Genomic DNA, 21590 nt, shown 5'->3' on the forward strand with positions numbered 1-21590 from the left:
ACCCACAGACATAATTCAAACGGTTTTAGAAACTAGAGATTGTTTTCTATCCAATAGTAATAATAATATGCATATTGTACGAGCAAGAATTGAGTACGAGGCAGTTTAATTTGGAAATGTAAAAAAAAAAATTGTGCTAACAGCTCCCCCTATTGACAAAAGGTTTTAAAGGGGCAGTAGCCTACATTGGGTGTACAATTTTCAATTACAGCATTATTTCATCTGCAGTTATTCTTCTGCTATTCACTCTGTTACCAATAATATTTACATGTTAATATTATGTTCTGATTACAATTATAATGTCTCATATTTTTAATAAATGCAACTTATTAGCTTCCAATATGTAAGTAGGTATATTGTCTAGCTGTCCGATAACACGTTCTGATGGAATGGCGTGTCCTGCACTTTGTAAAAGTGCATTAGGGAATGTTGGAAAAAGATACTGGTTACTTTCTAAACATTGCAATGTGAATGCAGAGGGCTTGGACTACAAAATAGGTAAAGTGAACTGGCAAAAGAGTTGAGTCCTCATTCAAAGGTAAGGGCAGTGTGGATACAAAAAGTGAACTGAGTTCTTTAGCTTTTTTTTTACCCCAGAGTTTACTTTAAAGAGGACTGAGATTGGTTCTTTTAAAGAGGACTATATGTGAAAACACCCTTAAAGGTCCTGTTGTCACATCATCTGCTTGACACTGTTCCTCAGATCGGAGTATGTGTGTGTGTCTGTGTGACTTTGTGTGCTTGTGTGTCTGTGTGTCTGTGTGTCTGTGTGTCTGTGTGTCTGTGTGACTCTGTGTGCTTGTGTGTCTGTGTGTCTGTGTGTGTGTGTGTGTGTGGCTGTGTGTGGCTGTGTGTATGTGTCCCTGTCTGTGTTGTGTAAGCACCTTCATTCATGTTGGAGCTCTGTATCTATCTAGCAGTAGGGTTGTGTGTTGTGGTGCCCTGCAGAGAGGGGTCAGTTCCAGGTCGGTGTGGGTGAGCAGAGCAGTGCGGGGAGAAGGAGAGGGAGGGGGGGTGGTTAGGGTTATGAATGGCCCACAGCTGTGTGGAGGAAATTATTAAAATAAACTGCGCGTGATGCTCCATTTATTCTGCAGGACTCCAGTCGCACCTCACACATCTGGCCTCAGAGAAGCACACGCTGTTGACGTAATGGACATAAATATTTAAAACAGCAAAGGTCGCCAAGTTGATTCATGCAATCAGCCCCGGAAGAATATGAGGGATCCGACTTTTATGAATGTGTTGTGTCATGCACACAATGCTGTATTTACAGAGAGCGAGAAAGAGATTGAGCCAGAAATTAAGAGAGAGGGGGATAGTGACATAGATTTGGTGGGCAACAAGGGCAGAGATAAAGACAAAGAGAGCAGTCACGTTCTGCGAGGATTCCCCTCCCACCCTGGTTGGACCTTGAGCCCAGACTGCCTGGACACACAGCCAGTGCTGTGTCATGGTTGTGTGTGATGAGCGACGCAGACGGACTGAGGATGACTCAGTGGTACGCACAGTGACAAACATTGCTGCCGGAGAGTGACACTAGCCTGTCTTCTCCAACTAATTTACTCTTCATAATAAGTGATTTGTGGTAGATTGAGTAACTTTTTAGGAACGTGAAGAAGGACGGCTTTTCAAAGAAAGGATGATCATGGGAAAGCAGACCTCACCTCCTTTTACACATCTCCACATCCCTCTCTCCCCAATTCTTAACCCCCTTCGCACCACCACCCCTGACCCCTTCCCATGGGGCTCCCACTGGAAGCCCCAGACAAAGACACGAGTGCAACTCCTTTCTCAGGGGTTATAGGGGGCGGGCCTGTTTGTGCCCCTCTGTGACCCTGCTCTGTGTGTGTGTCAGTCACTTGCACTAGGTTCCTGTTTGGGGAGGTCTACTGGTCCTGGCAAACACTGTCGCTAAGCTTATCTCTGGTGTTTTATGTTCCACCCTGTCGGGGCACAAGCAGCCCTTTGTGGCTGAGGGGTGGCTGGGGCCGGTCCAGGCCAGCCCATGCAGCTGTTCCCCACTGTAGGACCTTTCCTTGCTGGGTGACCCTCAGTGTGCTGCCTGCTTCCCTGGGGCCGTGTGTGCTGGGGGCTGGTGCTGGGAGAGGGAGAACTAAGGAGGGGAGGGAAGGGGGGAGAGGGAGGCCAAGGCATGTTATGTAGTGCTGGACTGTGCATTGGTTCAGTGTTGGGGGTGACGGTGGTGGTGGGGCCTGAACCGACAATGCCTCTTTCATGTGTTTGTGGAGTGTTTGACCTTGTGAATGAGCCCCGTGCTCTCCCTTCACATCCTCCATGTGCTCTGAATAGGGGCCAGGTCTGAGAGGATCAGTGTGGCCCCTGACTCTTTGTGGCCCCAGCCCAGTCAGAGGGGACAGGGGGGCCTGCTTGGACCTGCCCTGTCGACCCATTACCCCAAATCCATCCTGGGTATCACCTCATACCCCTCCACCTGAACCCTGGTGACACGGCAGCTCCCCTCACAGGAGGTTCACTGCTCTGTAACAGAAAGTACATTGTGTTTGACTCATTAAGCACTCTTAAAAGGAGCAGTCGGTGAGGGAAGCACATGCAATGAGGGCCATGTGTTGTGCTCACAGTGAGGAGACGGCAAGAATGTACCCCCCCCCCCAGACTTGGCTAGTTAGCTTACTCCTCTTGTCGACGCAAAAGCTTTGGTGCTTTAAAAAACGTGTGTGCTCGCGTTTGTACTTATAATTAGTTCTGTGTGTCTGTGTGTGTGTGTATGCTTGCTCATCTCATGTGTTTGTATGTGGGGGTGCATGCCTGTGTGTGGATGTAATGGATGCATCTTGATTAAAAGACTGTAAGATACAGTGCATTCGGAAAGTATTCAGACCCCTTGACTTTTTCCACATTTTGTTACATTACAGCCTTATTCTAAAATTGATCACAATTTTTTTTACTCATCAATCTACAGACAATACTACATAATGACAAAGCGAAAACAGGTTTTTAGACATTTTTGCACATGTATTAAAAATATAAAACAGAAATACATTATTTACATAAGTATTCAGACCCTTTAATATGAGACTTGAAATTGAGCTCAGGTGCATTCTGTTTCCATTGTTAATCCTTGAGATGTTTCTACAACTTAATTGGAGTCCACCTGTGGAAAAATCAATCGATTAGACATGATTTGTAAAGGCACACACCTGTCTATATAAGGTCCCACAGTTGATAGTGCATGTCAGAGCAAAAACTAAGCCATGAGGTCAAACGAATTGTTGGTAGAGCTCCGAGACAGGATTGTATCGAGGCACAGATCTTGGAAGGATACCAAATAAATTATGCAGCATTGAAGGTCCCCAAGAACACAGTGGCCTCCATCATTCTTAAATGGAAGAAGTTTGGAACCACCAAGACTCTTCCTAGAGCTGGCCGCCCAGCCAAACTGAGCAATCAGGGAGGTGACCAAGAACCCGATGGTCAATCTGAGCTCCAGAGTTCCTCTGTGGAGATGGGAGAATGTTCCAGAAGGACCACCATCTCTGCAGCACTCCACCAATCAGGCCTTTATGGTAGAGTGGCCAGACGGAAGCCTTTCCTCAGTAAAAGGCACATGACAGCCTGCTTGGAGTTTGCCAAAAGGCACCTAATGGACTCTCAGACCATGAGAAACAAGATTCTCAGGTCTGATGAAACCAAGATTGAACTCCTTGGCCTGAATGCCAAGTGTCACGTCTGGAGGAAACCAGGCACCATCCCTATGGTGAAGCATGGTTGGTGGCAGCATCATGCTGTGGGACTGTTTTTTAGCGGTAGTCTCTGGGAGACTAGTCAGGATTGAGGGAAAGATGAACTGAGTGAAGTATAGATAGATCCTTGATGAAAACCTGCTCCAGAGCGCTCAGGACCTCAGACTGGGGTGAAGGTTCACCATCCAACAGGACAACGACCCTAAGCACACAGCCTTTGTTTCTCAAATGACTGCCTCGCCTGGTTCACCAACTACTTCTCAGATAGAGTTCAGTGTGTCAAATCGGAGGGCCTGTTGTCCAGACCTCTGGCAGTCTCTATGGGGGTGCCACAGGGTTATATTCTTGGGCCGAGTCTTTTCTCTGTATATATCAATGATGTGGCTCTTGCTGCTGGTGATTCTCTGATCCACCTCTACGCAGACGACACCATTCTGTACACATCTGGCCCTTCTTTGGACACTGTGTTAAAAACTTCTTAGGGCTAGGCGTTCCACCAGCGGGACACCTGTCGACAACTTCCGGTGAAATTGGAGGGTGCGCAATTCAAATAAATAATCATAAAAATTATGGATATTAAACATTTAGGTACACACAAGTGTCTTATATAGGTTAAAAGATTAAATTCTTGTTCGTCTAACGGCATTGTCCGATTTACAATAGGCTTTACAGCGAAAGCATGCCATGCGATTGTTTGAGGACGGCGCCCACATCAACATATTTTTCCACCGGCACATAAAATCACAAATAGCGATTAAATATTCACTTACTTTTTGAAAATCTTCCTCTGATTTGCAATCCAAAGGGTCCCAGCTACAACATGTATGGTCGTTTTGTTAGATAAAATCCTTCTTTATATCCCAAAATGTCTGTTTAGTTGGTGCCATCGATTTGAGTAATCCACTCGGAATCCAAAAAGGTACTGCTAAACTTTGTTAAAACAAGTCAAAATATTTTTCTATCTAATCCTCAGGTACCCTAAAATGTAATTAATCTATAATATTTCATACGGAAAGAAGTATGTTCAATAGGAAAGCATAATTAGCAGGTGCGCGTCCTCTTCGTCGTGCATGCACAGACTGATTTCCAACTCTGACTCCTAGTACTAAAACTCAAAATTCTTCCTCAGTTGGGAAGAAAACAAGCCTGAAACCTTGAACAAAGACTGTTGACATCTAGTGGAAGCCATAAGAATTGCAATCTGGGAGCTGGAATTGCATATGCCCCTATGCTTTCCATTGTAAGAGCATGGGCTCTCAAAAAGAAAAATTCTGGTTGGTTTATCTTTGGATTTTCTCCTACCATATCAATTGTGTTATAGTCTCATACATTATGTTATCATTTCTACAAACGTCAAAGTGTTTTCTATCCAATGGTACCAATTATATGCATATCATGGCTTCTGGGCCTGAGTAACAGGCAGTTTACTTTGGGCACGTCAGTCAGACAGGAAGTGGAGAAAAATAAACCCTAGCCCGAAGAAGTTTAACAAACCTCCAAACAAGCTTCAATACCCCTACAACACTCCTTCCGTGGCCTCCAACTGCTTTTAAATGCAAGTAAAACTAAATGCATGCTCTTCAACCGATTGCTGCCTGCACCCGTCCGCCCGACTAGCATCACTACTCTGGACGGTTCTGACTTAGAATATGTGGACAACACAAACACCTAGGTGTTTGATTAGACTGTAAACTCTCCTTCCAGACTCACATCTCCAATCATCTCACATCTTCCAGACTAGCATTTCCAATCCAAAATGAAATCTAGAATCGGCTTCCTATTTCGCAACAAAGCCTCCTTCACTCATGCTGCCAAACATACCCTCGTAAAAATGACTATCCTACCAATCCTTGACTTTGGCGATGTCATTTACAAAATAGCCTCCAACACTCTACTAAGCAAACTGGATGTTTTCTATCACAGTGCCATCCGTTTTATCACCAAAGCCCCATATACTACCCACCACTGCGACCTGTATGCTCTCGTTGGCTGGCCCTCGCTACATATTCGTTGCCAAACCCACTGGCTCACTGGTCATCTATAAGTCTTTGCTAGGTAACGCCCCGCCTTATCTCAGCTCACTGATTACCATAGCAACACCCACCCGTAGCACACGCTCCAGCAGCTATATTTCACTGGTCATCACCAAAGCCAACACCTCCATTGGCCGCTTTTCCTTGCAGTTCTCTGCTGCCAATGACTGGAACGAATTGCAAAAATCACTGAAGCTGGAGACTTATATCTCCCTCTCTAACTTTAAGCATCAGCTGTCAGAGCAGTTTACCGATCACTGTACCTGTACACAGCCAATCTGTAAATAGCAAACCCAACTACCTCATATTGTTATTTATTTATTGTTGTTATTTGTTATTTATTGTTATTTATCTTCTTGCTCTTTTGCACTCCAGGGGCCTGTTGCACAAAACTAGGATAAGGGATTAAGCCAGGATATCTTGGTGATCCTGGCTCAATTGATCCGTAATCCGGTTGCACTAAAGATGGATAGGGGGCAGGAGGATATGTTATGGTATAAATTACCATGGAGATTTATTCTGTGGAGCTAGCCTGCTCCAGACCAGGCTAAATTCCAGGATCTATTTAATCTCATCCCTAATGTCAGTCAGCAGTCACCACAAATGGAAACCAATAGTTATTTCACTGCTCACTATACATTGTTATCACATATAACTAGACCCACTGTTATTATTTAAACGTTTGTGATCATTAATTTCAATGATTTTGGATAAAAAATGATTTTTAGATGATGTTGCTATCATTAGATAATTTACAGTTTCCCATAGACTATAAGGCTATATATAAAATGATAGAATATTAGGGCCACAGAGGGGAAAAAAACACAAGTCATAATATTGTAACCAGTTGTTTTAAAGGAGGACAGTTGTTAAAATGACAGATGTGGGGCATTTCGTGAAATTGTACTTCAGTATGGTTTCATAAACAAAGACATGCTGATGTGCCAGAATATTAAGTATCACATTGTCATAAGTATCAAAACTGTAAAAACAATATGTAGATTTTCTGCAGAAAGAACCAGCCTCATAAATTTATGACTTTATCCTTTTTCTTCAGTGTGGCCCTAGTACTCTGTCATATAAACAAATACACATTCCATATGAATATAAAAACACAATGTGTAACATTATGTTCCTTTATTGAATAAGGACAAAACAAAGCAGGTAAACCATCAGCTCCTTTCGAAACTGAAGTCACAGTGACTCTACAAGATGGAAAGCACAGAATCCAAGCATATTATACAAAATGATACATACACATTCAAAGGTCTGTATATAACACACCCTGCATGTCTGCACACTAAAATAAATGCAGGACAAATCCATACACATCAACTGAACAGACAAATGAATGGATGCAGTAGCCTCCCTGCAGCCTTGTATTACACACAGTATACCGCACAAACATCATAAGAGGCCAAATTCGTCAAAAAACGAACCCAAAAAAAACCAAATTCCTCTGCCACCGCAGGACATATTTAACCAAAATTGAAAGCACACATATTAACTAAAATAATTCAACACATATTGGTCCCTCAGCAGCCGACCACTGTCGTCATCAGGGAAGATGGCCGGATTGTCCCAGTCCATGGCTGGTGGCACTCTGGGGGCCCTCTCCTTCCTCAGGCAGGCCACATTGTGGAGGACAGCACAAGCCACAGTAATATCACATGCCCTAACAGGGCTGACCCTTAATTTGTGAAGGCAGTGAAAGCGTGCCTTCAGGAGGCCAAAGGTCATTTCAACTCTGGCCCTGGTCCTGGCATGGGCATGGTTGTAGGCCTGCTGTGCTTCCTGGGGGTCTGTGAAAGGTGTCAGGAGAAAAGGCTGGCAGCCATACCCCCTGTCTCCCAGCAACACACCAGAGAATTCACCTGTCAACACAAAATCTCATCATTACTACCTCATAAACACAGTGATATTCTTGACACAGCCATGATGGTTATAAATAGGGGTTGTGTGGCTTACCTTGTGATAGGCACTGATAGATTTCAGAGGCCCGAAAGATTCTGGAGTCATGGACTGAGCCAGGCCATTTTGCCACAACATTGCTGATCACACAGTCAGCATTGCAGACCATCTGAAATCATAAGATGAGGAATATTACACCAATCAATGCACATCACTGGCAATGCAGAGTGTTCGTCAATGGACAATATCAAAAAGTTATGTTCACCTGAACATTAATGCTGTGAAAGGATTTCCTATTCACAAAATCGGCCTCATGGGCACCTGAGGGGGCTTTTATCCTTATGTGTGTGCAGTCCACTGCACCAATGACATTGGGGAAACCTGTCACACAAAGTAATGAGTATCCTACTATGTGTTAACAGTTGTCCTGTAATTTGTAGATCCTCTTACCTGCAATCCTATAGAACTCCTCTTTGATGTCACAGAGTCTTCTGTGGCCAGGGAAGGAGATGAAGACATCTGCTAATGCTTTGATAGCCAGACACACACTCCTTATTGTGCGGCAAATTGTGGCCTTGTTCAGCTGTTCTGCATCCCCCACTGAGTACAGGAAGGCTCCACTAGCAAAAAAGCGCAAGGCCACACAAACCATTTGCTCCACACTCAGTGCATGGCTCCGTGCAGTGCGGTGCTTAATCCTGGGACCCAGTAGTCTGCATAGATACCTGATGCCATCTGCAGAAAACCTGTATCTTTCATATAGATGGTCATCAGGGAAGGCCAGTGGGTCCAACCGGTCCCTGAAGACCCTTTCTCGCCTGAAGGCTCTCCTCAGCACAAGTGCTTCTTCATCCACCACATCTCGCACGAATGGGCATGCCATTGTCAGAGCAGAAAGGAACACACAATTTTGGGCCTTCATATAGGCTAGTGGCCACACCTGGTGCTGGGGGGGTGGGCAAAAGAGGGCGATGCCTTATAACGATGACTTGGTTGTACTGATTGCTGGGAAAATAAAAAAAACCTTAGAAAGATGCCACCGTCCTGTGTGCTCACAATAAGAGCTCATATGTCATGGCTCACTTGACTTTACGAGAATATACCTAATTTTTATTTTGAGCTGTGTCATCTTCTTGGAGCTGGGGGAGGAAAGAAAAATAATGATTAATACATTTGTGTTACAGTTAGCATACAGTGTACATTGAAGGCATATCTCACCTCCCTCTCAAGTTTTTTTATTTCAAGGTCCAGTTTCCTAATTGTCCTCTTTTTTATTTCGGACTCCAGTGCAAGATTTTCCATCTTTTTCTTCTTGTACTGAATGTCTATGTCTGCCAGTTCTATTTGGCGCCGGAGGTGGTTGCCATACAACTTTCTGATAGCTTGTGAGCTCTGTGAACACAATACAATTAGCGCAGCTGGAATTTGGCAGGATGTGGTGTCCTTTTATTAATACGCACTATGTTGCCAGGCTGGTTTTCCCACTGTATAGCATCTGGGTCCTGTAAAAGAAATTAGATTTTTTGATTTTGATGAGGACTCCTCACCATTGTAGAGTAAATAGTACTTTCACAGTCTTAACATGATACCTCATGCCTTCTGGAATCCAGAGAGATGGTCTCCTCCTCATCATCGTCTCCATCATGTGCTGTTGCTGCTGCACTGGGGCCTTCACCCTATCACATTTAATCGGATTCATATTGAAGCTAGTAGACAAGACATGCCAGGCCTACAGTATGCCTTTGATGGAGTACTCACTGGATCAGCATCGTCTGGTGCTTGTGCTGGTGGCTCTAACAGGAACACAGTGCTGCCAGACACTGCAAGGCAATAGGTAAACCAAAGTCAGACAGTCCAAATTGATTCAATATGAATGTGGTTGTATCCCATGTAGAGATGGAAGGACATACCTTGACTGAAGCGGGTGGCATCTTGGGAGGAACCTATGCTCGTCTCTTTCCCCCCAGGGATCCCCTCTAAGACAGGCCTGCCTTTATTTAGCTCCAAGGCCATGTCCTCTGCTGGGGTAAGGTCAGCCTTTGGTGACCCACCACCCGTGCCTTGTCTGTGGGTATTCTTTTTCACTGCTAAAACAGTACAGACAATGTGTGAGCAGGCACCTTCTGGGTACAATATATGCTTGTGCTTTGTTAAATATTAGTCAGGGACCATACCATTCTGCAGAATGTTCTTGTATTTGATTTTGACCTGCTGCCATGTCCGTTTTGGCCCGTTCATGTTTAATCTACACACACACACACACACACATTTAATGGAGTCACACTGCAAAAAATTACTTGGTATTTTTGTCTTGTTTTCAGTAAAAATATCAAAAAATTTATCATAGCTTTATACAGTGTGATGGAGTTACTTTACACAATTTCACTCATATCTGCAGTGCATTTCAATTAAAAATTTAACCGTTTCATAATTACAGTACAACTGCATTTTTGGAGATGTGAATTAAATATTTGAATTGTAATTGTGATGTTTCAGCGGAGCGGTGAGTGTGTAATTGTGCACTACTTACGCATTCAGGCGGTCTGCAATACTTTGCCACGCTTTTTCTCTTTGCTTTATCACTGTGGCGGTGTTGCCTTTCTTCTTAATTATATCTTTTACCTCCTCGTATGCCTCCATGAGGATTTGTGCTTCCGACGGGGAAAAGTACGCGGCTCTAGTTGCCATGGTAAATCAGTTAATCTGTGATCTGTGGCGGGGTCTATTTGAGTGAGCCGTGAGCGCGCACCTATCCAGGATTGGTTTCACCTGGCTTAATGAATCCGTGTCTGCTCATCCTGGCTTGGTCTTTGTGCAACCAATTAAGCCTGGACGCACATGTTTTGGCTTCATTGAGCTCAGCTGAGTCATTTATCCCGGATGTCTTAATTCTACTTTTGTGCAACAGGCCCCAGTATCTCTACTTGCACATCATCATCTGCACATCTATCACTCCAGTGTTAATGCTAAATTGTAATTATTTTGCCTCTATGGCTTATTTTTTTGCCTTCCCTCCCTAATCTTCTACATTTGCACACATTGTACATCGATTTTTCTGTTGTGTTATTGACTGTACATTTGTTTATGTATAAATCTGTGTTGTTGTTTTTGTCGCACTGCTTTGCTTTATCTTGGCCAGGTTGCAGTTGTAAATGATTACTTGTTCTCAACTGGCCTACCTGGTTAAATAAAGGTGAAATAAAATTAAAAAATAAAACAGCCAAGACAACGTAGGAGTGGCTTTGGGACAAGTCTCTAAATGTCCTTGAGTGGCCCAGCCAGAGCCCGGACTTGAACCCGATCTAATATCTCTGGAGAGACCTGAAAATAGCTGTGCAGCAACGCTCCCAATCTAACCTGACAGAGCTTGAGAGGATCTGCAGAAAAGATTGGGAGAAACTTCCCAAATACAGGTGTGCCAAGCTTGTAGCGTCATACCTAAGCAGACTCAAGGCTGATGTCACGGATCCCTCTGGAACTTTCATCACGCACACCTGTCACCTATTCCCACTGATTAGTACTCGTATAAATGTGCCCTTTAGTTTCCCTTGTCTGTCGATTATTGTTACAATGTCCATTGGTGCATGTGAGTACCTGTGCTGTGTGTTTTGGCTTACGTGCCATTGTGGATTGCGCAGATGATTACAGGTCTCGTCCCGTGTGATAATCATTGTGTGTTTGTGTATTTATTCGAGGTACTCCTCGCTCTTTTGTTTTGGGTTTCTATCCTGTGTTTTGTTACGTGTTAGTTTGGTCTTTGTCCCCGTGCCGTGTACACGGGGACAATAAAAAAAACTATTACGCATTCCTGCGTCTGTCTCCCGAATCATTCATACCAATGTGACAGCTGTAATCACTGGCAAAGATGCTTTGTCAAAGTACTGAGTTAATGGTCTGAATACTTACGTAAATGTGATATTTCTGTTTTCTTTTTATATATTTGCAAACATTTAAAAAAAATCTGTTTTTCGTTTGTCATTATGGGGTATTGTGTGTAGATTGATGAGGGAATGTAGAAAAAAGAGGGCTGTAATGTAACAAAATGTGGAAAAAGTCAAAGGGTTTGAATACATTCTGAATGCACTGTAGTATGTACTGCAGGCGCTGGAGGGTCATGCTCAGTCCTATTATGCAATAAAACATTTTTGAAGTATCTAACATTTCAGAGCAGTAGTATCATCTTGGGTACCTTGCACCTGCCTGCTGATGTACAGATAGATGTGTGTGACAGTATGTAAAAGCATGGAAATAATGAGGGACAAATGAACCCAACCCAACAAGTGTTCCAACCTGATGCCTGTCAAAACATCTTAAATAACTCAATACCCACCTATGTTTCATGCACTTAGACATATTCATAAACACTATCTGCTGACCTCTGCTGTAGTTAGTTGACAGAGCTGTCAGTGCAGGTGCCAGCCTAAGTGGGCTGTGAGGGATGTTGATGGCTGCATGGTTTAGTGGAGGCCTGGCACTCTCTGTGAGGCCAGAGATCAGACCTCCACACCTCCACTCTCTCTTTCCGACTAGTGCTCTCTCTTCTATTCACTGTCTCTCTTTCTCTATACACCCACTGTCTCTCTATCTCTCCCCCTTCTCTCTGACTGACCAGAACATGTGGCTCCTCTCACCCAGGGTCAACGCTCACTGCTCACTGCTCACTCCTCCAGAACAGAACAAAACAAAGAATACAAGAGACTGCAAAAACAGGAAAATAACGTGGCCTATCCTCAGTGACTATCTCTATATTCCTCTACCTTAATCTACCTCCCTCGACCTTAATCTACATTTCTCTTTCTTCTGTCATTTGTTTTGTCCTCCATCTGTTTTTCTCCTTGATGTGCTGAAACCTCTCCATCAATGTGGTCTCAGTGTGTATGTGTGTCTTAGTGTGTCTTTGTGTGTTTGTGTCTTTTTGTGTGTCAGTGTGTTTGTCTCAGTGTGTCTCCTGATCACAGTGAGAGAACATCTGCTTGACAACGGGGACAGGGACAAACACAGAGGGGGAATTCTAACAGGGCCGAAACAAAGATAGAGAGGGGATCCAGAACTCTGTTAATCCACTGATGCAGCCAGTTAGCTAGGGCTGAATGGATAGGTAAACCCTCCTCCAAACAAATCCTAACGGAGACTAAAGCACTTGACTGGGAAGTCACTTCCAGTCCTTCCTTTGGTGCCGTTGGCCGGGCTGTTTGCTCAGCCTTTGTACTAATCACAAATCAAAGCAGCTGCTTCAATGGAGAGATTAGGTCCCAGAAAGAGTGGGGGGTTCTACCTGTAGCCTGGGTTCTTTATTGACATCCACCTGGGTAACATGTTGGCATTGCGTTAGACACACACACACGCACACAAAACAAAAAATATTGACATTCCAGTCACACTGATAAAATAGAGTTGTCTTTATCTCGTCCTTTAGAGATGAGGGGCCCAGAGAAGAAGGATTGGGGATGAGTATAGCATTGTTCACAATGCTAGCTTCTCTTTCCGTTGTTGTCTCCTCGCACTAAGGAATTCCTCTACTTTCATGGTGACTTGTCCCTGCAGAGGCCTACGTTTCATGACGTGACAGGGACCTGAAAAGCGATAGCACGTGTGGGAAAACGAGCAGAACTTTCACACACACCGAGGGGAGAAACAGAGAGGAGGGGAGAACGAGAGAGCTAGAGAGAGAGAGAGAGAGAGAGAGCTTGTGCACTTACTTAGGCCTCCCAGATTGTTATGGCGTAGAGTGATACAAGCAAAACATCATAGTGCATGACACTGTATTATATTGTATGTGTTGGTTGAAGCTCAATGTTAAATTAAAATCTCCCTACCATATCTAAGCCAATATGACACCAATGTCGATGGAAATTTGCACTTGATTGGTGGTACACAACACACTCCTCGCGTCTCATCATGAGCCGTCTGGCCGTTACCAAGAACCACATACCGGCAGTGGTGTAAAGTACTTAAGTAAAAAATACTTTAAACTACTACTTAAGCAGTTTTTTGGGGTATCTGTACTTTACTTTACTAATAATCTTTTTGGCAACTTTTACTTTTACTCCACTACATTCCTAAAGAAAATTATGTACTTACATTTTCCCTTTCACTCAAAAGTACATGTTACATTTTGAATGCTTAGCAGGACAGGAAAATTGTCTAATTCACACTCTCATCAAGAGAACATCCCTGATCATCCCTAATGCCTCTGATCTGGCAGACTCACTAAACACAAATGCTTCGTTTGTAAATTATGTTTGAGTGTTATGTCTGTGCCCCTGGCTATCCGTAAAAAAAATTTAAACAAGGAAATCGTGTCGTCTGGTTTGCTTAATATAAGGCATTTTAAATTATGTATACTTTTACTTTTGATACTTAAGTAAATTTAAACCAAATACTTTTAGACTTTTACTCAAGTAGTATTTTACTGGGTGACTTTCACTTTAACTTGAGTCATTTTCTTTTAAGGTATCTTTACTTTTACTCAAGTATGAAAATTGGATACTTTTTCCACCACTGCATCCCGGATATTTAATAGGCTAGTTAGCAATTGAGTTTTCAGAGTATTTTCTACACTACCTAGCTAAAATTCTAGACGTTGGTTTAAAACGAGACTATAGCCTCCATAAAGTGACCATTGGACTAAAAACATTTCAGATTGACTAAATTTGTAGGTGCAACAGTTTTTATTAAATAATTTATCGCTGTCACGTACACATTTACGACCATTAAGAACCAACGACATGCTACTTTTTTGTAGCATTTCTGACAATGCTAACATCTTTTTAGCCCAATCTCAGAGTTCTATCTAAAGGGGTCGAGAAACTCGGTTACTCGGCAACAAAACAGCTGCTACTGCCAGTCTACAAGAAAAGGAGAACAAACCTAGGCTATTACAGATTTAAGTGATAATGTCCGAGAAGCCAGTGTTTGGTGGATATATTGGCACAGGTGTTGTTAGCCCCGAGACGAGGGCCGGCGAGGGCCGGCAAACCATGCCATTATATCCTCCAAACACCGGCTTCGAGGGCATTATCACTTTTATACAGCGGGTTACCAACATATTCAAATAATGATTGACATATTTTAATTAAAAACGTTATTTTGATGCATTTATTCATACTATTACATCCATCCACAAAATATTGTCCCAACACAAATCTAGGGTTCCTACCCAAGCCAGCTGGTCATTTGTTCTATTGGTTCGGTTGCCAGAGATGCGACCCAGTCATTTAGTCTTTTTGTTCAGTATCTATGGAAGAAACCCAGTCATTCGTTCTAAATGTTCCATTGCCATACTGGCTGGCAACGTTCTTATCCCTTGCTTGTTAGCTAGCCAACTACAGCTAACTTACAGTCACATCAAACAGTGCAGACAATAACAATAGTAGCTGCATTTGCATTTGTTTAAGCTGTGCATCGAGGACGTCGTCCCCACAGTGACTGTACGTACATACCCCAACCAGAAGCCATGGATTAGAGGCAACATTCGCACTGAGCTAAAGGGTAGAGCTGCCGCTTTCAAGGAGCGGGACTCTAACCCGGAAGCTTATAAGAAATCTCGCTATGCCCTCCGACGAACCATCAAACAGGCAAATACAGGAATAAGATCGAATCGTACTACACCGGCTCCAAAGCTCGTCGGATGTGGCAGGGCTTGCAAACTATTACAGACTACAAAGGGAAACACAGCCGAGAGCTGCCCAGTGACATGAGCCTACCAGACGAGCTAAATAACTTTTATGCTCGCTTTGAGGCAAGTAACACTGAAACATGCATGAGAGCATCAGCTGTTCCGGACGACTGTGTGATCACGCTCTCCACAGCCGATGTGAGTAAGACCTTTAAACAGGTCAAAATTCACAAGGCCGCTGGGCCAGATGGATTACCAGGATGTGTACTCTGAGCATGCACTGACCAACTGGCAAGTGTCTTCACTGACATTTTCAACCTCTCCCTGTCCGAGTCTGTAATACCAACATGTTTCAAGCAGACCACCATAGTCCCTGTGCCCAAGAACACTAAGGTAACCTGCCTAAATGACTACCGACCCGTAGCACTCATGTCTGTAGCCATGAAATGCTTTGAAAGGCTGGTAATGGCTCACATCAACACCATTATCCCAGAAACCCTAGACCCACTCCAATTTGCATACCGCACCAACAGATCCACAGATGATGCAATCTCTATTGCACTCCACACTGCCCTTTCCCACCTGGACAAAAGGAACACCTATGTGAGAATGCTATTCATTGACTCCAGCTTAGCGTTCAAGTGCCCTCAAAGCACATCACTAAGCTAAGGACCCTGGGACTAAACACCTCCCTCTGCAACTGGATCCTGGACTTCCTGACGGGCTACCCCCAGGTGGTAAGGGTAGGTAACAACACATCCGCAATGCTGATCATCAACACGGGGACCCCTCAGGTGTGCGTGCTCAGTCCCCTCCTGTACTGCCTGTTCACTCATGACTGCACGGCCAGGCACGACTCAAACACCATAATTAAGTTTGCTGATGACACAACAGTGGTAGGCCTGATCATGAACAACGATGAGACAGCCTATAGGGAGGAGGTCAGAGACCTGGCCATGTGGTGCAATGACAACAATCTCTCTCTCAACGTGATCAAGACTAAGGAGATGATTGTGGACTTCAGGAAAGGAGGACCGACACGCCCCCATTCTCATCGACAGGGCTGTAGTGGAGCAGGTTGAGAGCTTCAAGTTCCTTGGCGTCCACATCACCAACAAACTAACATGGTCCAAGCACACCAAGACAGTCGTGAAGAGGGCACGACAAAACCTATTTCTCCTCAGGAGACTGAAAAGATTTGGCATGGCCTCAGAGGCCACCGCCCAGTACATCACCGGGGCCAAGCTTCCTGCCACCCAGGACCTCTACACCAGGCGGTGTCAGAGGAAGGCCCTAAAAATTGGCAAAGACTCCAGCCACCCTAGTCATAGACTGTTCTCTCTGCTACCACAAGGCATTCGGCACCGGAGCGCCAAGTCTAGGTCCAAGACGCTTCTAAACAGCTTCTACCCCGAAGCCATAAGACTCCTGAACAGCTAATCAAATGACTACCCAGACTATTTGCATTGCTCCCCCACACACACTGCTGCTACTCTCTGTTATTATCCATACATAGCCACTTTAATAATACTACCTACATGTACATAATTACCTCAATTACCTCGACACCAGTGCCCCCGCACATTGACACATTGAGTCTGCACCGGTGCCCCATGTTTATAGCCCCACAATTGTTATTTACTGCTGCTCTTTAATTATTTGTTATTCTTATCTCCTACTTTTTTTTAGGTATTTTCCTAAAACTGCATTGTTGGTTAAGGCCTTGTAAGTAAGCATTTGACTGTTGTATTTGGCGCATGTGACAAATATGATTTGATTTGATTTTCTAGTGACAGTTATTTGGATGCATCCCTAACCTAACAATGAGCTAATGAGGCGTGATTTCGTCTGGAATAGAAAATGCGCATTCTCATCAGAACATTGTTGTTCAGAGGAGCTAGCCAACAATAACGTCAAACTGTTTGTCTCGTCCCGACTCACGACACGTTCATTACTATGGTTGAATATTGAAACAATGTTGCAAATGCTGGAGTGACAGACAGCAGGGTTTATACAAATCTCTGCGGTTGAAAATAACATTTTGGTCTAAAAGAAATGTGAGATGTCTAGATGCTTTTTATAGTGGAGATCAAGTATATAAATTGTCTGACTGGGCTGATGAGACAGTGGACAGTGCGCAGTCAAATGGAACAGAGTAAATAGGCATTTTAACATAATAGATTTAGCCAGTGGTAACTTGTGGAATAGACACCGGCTGGAATGTGGTTTTAATAAAGCTAGCTATATGGTGGTATTCAAACTGAGGTTAATCAATAAATGCAAACATATATTTTGATTACCTAGGTTTTGTTCTTTTTTTTTTATTTCACCTTTATTTAACCAGGCCAGTTGAGAACAAGTTCTCATTTACAACTGCGACCTGGCCAAGATAAAGCAAAGCAGTGCGACAAAAACAACAACACAGAGTTACACATAAACAAACGTACAGTCAATAACACAATAGAAAAATCTATGTACAGTGTGTGCAAATGTAGACGATTGGGGAGGTAAGGCAATAAATTGGCCATAGAGGCGAAATAATTACAATTTAGCTTTAACACTGGAGTGGTAGATGTGCAGATGATGATGTGCAAGTAGAGATACTTGGGTGCAAAAGAGCAAGAAGATAAATAGGTAGTTGGGTTTGCTATTTACAGATTGGCTGTGTACAGGTACAGTGATCGGTAAACTCTCTGACAGCTGATGCTTAAAGTTAGAGAGGGAGATTTAAGTCTCCAGCTTCAGTGATTTTTGCAATTCGTTCCAGTCATTGGCAGCAGAGAACTGCAAGGAAAAGCGGCCAATGGAGGTGTTGGCTTTGGTGATGACCAGTGAAATATAGCTGCTGGAGCGTGTGCTACGGGTGGGTGTTGCTATGGTAACCAGTGAGCTGAGATAAGGCGGGGCTTTACCTAGCATAGACTTATAGATGACCAGTGAGCCAGTGGGTTTGGCAACGAATATGTAGCGAGGGCCAGCCAACGAGAGCATACAGGTCGCAGTGGGTAGTATATGGGGCTTTGGTGACAAAACGGATGGCACTGTGATAGACTACATCCAGTTTGCTGAGTAGAGTGTTGGAGGCTATTCTTCACACCACTGTTGTACTGTGCCGTTATTTGTCTATTTGTGGCCCCCCTGTTAGCTTGCACGATTCTTGCCATTCTCCACTGACCTCTCTCATCAACGAGCTGTTTGTGTGACTCGCTGTCTGTAGGAGCGATTCATTTTTCGTGAATGGGGTGGTGTAAACTAAAAAACAGGTTGTGAGTGTATATCATTATGCTGTATGTATTTTTAGATATAGACCTATTGTAAATATGTATTATTGTTGTCACGTTCCTGACCTATTTCTGTTAGTTTGTTGTATGTGTTAGTTGGTCAGGACGTGAGTTTGGGTGGGCATTCTATGTTGTCTGTTTCTATGTTGGTTTAAGGGTTGCCTGGTATGGCTCTCAATTAGAGGCAGGTGTTTGGCGTTCCTCTAATTGAGAGTCATATTTAGGTAGGTTGTTTCACAGTGTTCGTTGTGGGTGGTTGTCTCCTGTGTCAGTGTTTGTCGCACCATACGGGACTGTTCGGTTTGTTTGTAAGTTCGGTCTTTTGTGTAGTCATTTTCCTGTTCGTGAGTTCTGCGTTTTATGTAAGTTCGCATGTCCAGGTTTGTCTACTCCGTTTGTTGTTTTGTTAGTTTATAGTCAAGTTCGTGTTTTCGTCTGTTCTTAAATAAATATGTCATCATACCTCGCTGCACATTGGTCTTCAGATCCCTCTCTCCTCTCCTCCCATGTCCATGAATCCTGGGATCTCTGCGGTTGCTGTCGCTGCCCTTCTCATATCGCCGACCGCTCAGCTTTCGCTTCCTCCAGCTCAGCTTTGGGGCGGCGATACTCCCCAGCCTGTGCCCAGGGTCCTTCTCCGTTCAACTCGTCCTCCCAAGTCCACAAGTCCTGGTTGCTCTGTTGAGCTCTCCCTTTTCCCCGCTGCTTGGTTCTGGTAATTTGGTGGGTGGTTCTGTAACGATTCTCTAATTCCTCCTCGGACGAGGAGAGGAGAGAGGGATCTGAAGACCAATGTGCAGCGAGGTATGATGACATATTTATTTAAGAACAGACGAAAACACAAACTTGACTATAAACTAACAAAACAACAAACGGAGTAGACAAACCTGGACATGCGAACTTACATAAAACGCAGAACTCACGAACAGGAAAATGACTACACAAAAGACCGAACTTACAAACAAACCGAACAGTCCCGTATGGTGCGACAAACACTGACACAGGAGACAACCACCCACAACGAACACTGTGAAACAACCTACCTAAATATGACTCTCAATTAGAGAAACGCCAAACACCTGCCTCTAATTGAGAGCCATACCAGGCAACCCTTAAACCAACATAGAAACAGACAACATAGAATGCCCACCCAAACTCACGTCCTGACCAACTAACACATACAACAAACTAACAGAAATAGGTCAGGAACGTGACAATTGTAGCTTCACCATAAATACAAACATAACTAAGTTACATATTCATTTTACAGAGGTAAGGAACTGCCCATTCATCAGAAAGCAATTGATAAAACAGGACCATGCTTGCTAAACAAGTGTTTCTGAACATATGTCAATATTTCACAGGTAAACTAACAGTTATAGAAATAAGGAATACAGACAGGCTCTATAGACCTGTGAATGTGAATGTGTCCAACACCTGTTGTTATGTTGGGTCTTGATGGTGGTCTTGTAAGTATAAAAGCAAAGCTTGCTTTCATATAATTATTAAAAAGTTTGAAAATGTAGTGGAATGGGATTAGTGTGGTGTGTGAAGAATTGTAATGGGTCTGTGATGGTGGCAGGGAAGTCAGGCGCAGGAGAACGAACTTGCTATAAACGGAGTCGTTTAATAAAAGTTAACAAAACTCCAAAAACCAAAATATATAAAATAATCAAAGTGGGTACAAAACCCGTCGCGCACCAACACATAACTTGCACAAACATACAATCAAACAATCACCGACAAGGACATGAGGGGAAACAGAGGGTTAAATACACAACATGTAATTGATGGGATTGGAACCAGGTGTGATGGAAGACAAGACAAAACCAATGGAAAATGAAAAATGGAACAGTGATGGCTAGAAGATCGGTGACGTCGACTGCCGAACACCGCTCGAACAAGGAGAGTCGTGACAAGAATCCAATACTTCATCTTGTATGCGGTACAAATCACATTATTATGGGAGCACCTGAAGGTTTGAATTCTAAGCAACCTGAAAACGATATTGTTTGAAGTACAATAGACCAACATAGCTACTGTAGTAGGTCAAAACGGTGTGCTGCAAAACCTTAGTAGAGCATGGGTGAAGTAGGCATTGTGGTGCTCATGTGTATTTCCTTTCTTTTTCGGCTTCAAACCAATGCCTACTTCTCACATAATACATCATTTTTGTTTTTAATATCTATGGGTATGATGAATGTCTTGAAACCTGTATGATTTAATTTAACAACTTAGGCTTGTATTGTCACAATGCAGAATAAATAATGGATCAGATATTATGTGTAATCCATTGAGGATTTTAATATATATTTATTTCTTTTCGTTATTTGCAAATTTGCCTATCAAGAGAATCCTTACAGTCACGGCCTAACAGAAATGGAGAAGACAGACAGGTGCATGATAACCAATGTGTTGCTTTGCCAAGTGCTCAGATTTCAAAGACATTTCTAAATAATAGAAGAAGTTTTAAAAAGATATTTGGGACAATGGAGGGACTTAAATCCTAGATGCCCCCCTCAACATTTATCTTATCCCATTTCCTGACTTCTGAAGTTGTGGGATCAACTTGTGACAGTTGCACATTGAAGCGCTTTGTATTCACACTCTAGGTTTACTTTGTTTGAAAATAAATATGTGTTTTGACAACTTCACATCTCACTGGCTTTCATGATACAGCGCCCCTCCCTCCCTCCCTCCCTCCCTCCCTCCCTCCCTCCCTCCTTCCGTGAGAAATCCTCTCCCACTTGCATTCCTTCCAGGTGAATTGAACATTGTCTTACTGTTAAATGAAGCTGCTCCTCCTCCTCCCCCTCCTCCTGCAATGGATTGGGGGCATTAACTTTAGGAAGTAACGTTAGCTCTCAGGCTTGTTTTGGTTGGAGGGCCTGAGGCCTCGCTGGCCCAGATAAACTGATCTCTCTGGGGAAGTCTTGATAGAAGACTTAACTCTGACTGACACATGCTTTTGTGGAATAATCACCCCTCTCATCCATATAATTGTGAGTGATAACAGCTCAGG

General features: G+C 43.4%; 2 protein-coding genes across 8 annotated transcripts in view; one reads left to right on the top strand and one right to left on the bottom strand.

The window, feature by feature from the left end:
• LOC139584458 (G1/S-specific cyclin-D2-like) overlaps nt 1-21590 on the top strand; it is a 351941-nt gene that overhangs the window by 195191 nt on the left and 135160 nt on the right. The window lies entirely within an intron of this gene.
• LOC139584457 (putative nuclease HARBI1) lies at nt 6818-11383 on the bottom strand. 7 transcript variants are annotated; one of them, XM_071416341.1, is made up of 11 exons: nt 9844-11383; nt 9580-9756; nt 9428-9489; nt 9259-9345; nt 9130-9171; nt 8888-9061; nt 8773-8808; nt 8120-8674; nt 7935-8050; nt 7727-7838; nt 6818-7632 (listed from the first exon to the last, which is right to left on the bottom strand). In XM_071416341.1, the coding sequence occupies exons 8-11, from the start codon at nt 8589-8591 to the stop codon at nt 7262-7264; spliced, it is 1071 nt and encodes a 356-aa protein (XP_071272442.1). In that variant the 5' UTR covers nt 8592-8674; nt 8773-8808; nt 8888-9061; nt 9130-9171; nt 9259-9345; nt 9428-9489; nt 9580-9756; nt 9844-11383; the 3' UTR covers nt 6818-7261. The 7 variants fall into 7 exon arrangements, with proteins under 7 accessions (XP_071272442.1, XP_071272445.1, XP_071272439.1 ...); XM_071416344.1 differs by lacking the exon at nt 7935-8050; XM_071416338.1 differs by having other exon boundaries at nt 8888-9171.

Source organism: Salvelinus alpinus, chromosome 9, assembly GCF_045679555.1.
Source record: "Salvelinus alpinus chromosome 9, SLU_Salpinus.1, whole genome shotgun sequence".
Taxonomy (NCBI): Eukaryota; Metazoa; Chordata; class Actinopteri; order Salmoniformes; family Salmonidae; genus Salvelinus; species Salvelinus alpinus.

What these genes read in the sequence shown, in the direction of transcription:
- LOC139584457 (XM_071416341.1), bottom strand. Translation starts at nt 8,591, where the DNA reads ATGAAGGCCCAAAATTGTGTGTTCCTTTCTGCTCTGACAATGGCATGC. An exon ending in TTCACAGCATTAATGTTCAG is followed by an intron (nt 7,839 to 7,934) that starts GTGAACATAACT and finishes TTATGATTTCAG; the next exon opens with ATGGTCTGCAATGCTGACTG. An exon ending in CTATCAGTGCCTATCACAAG is followed by an intron (nt 7,633 to 7,726) that starts GTAAGCCACACA and finishes TTGTGTTGACAG; the next exon opens with GTGAATTCTCTGGTGTGTTG.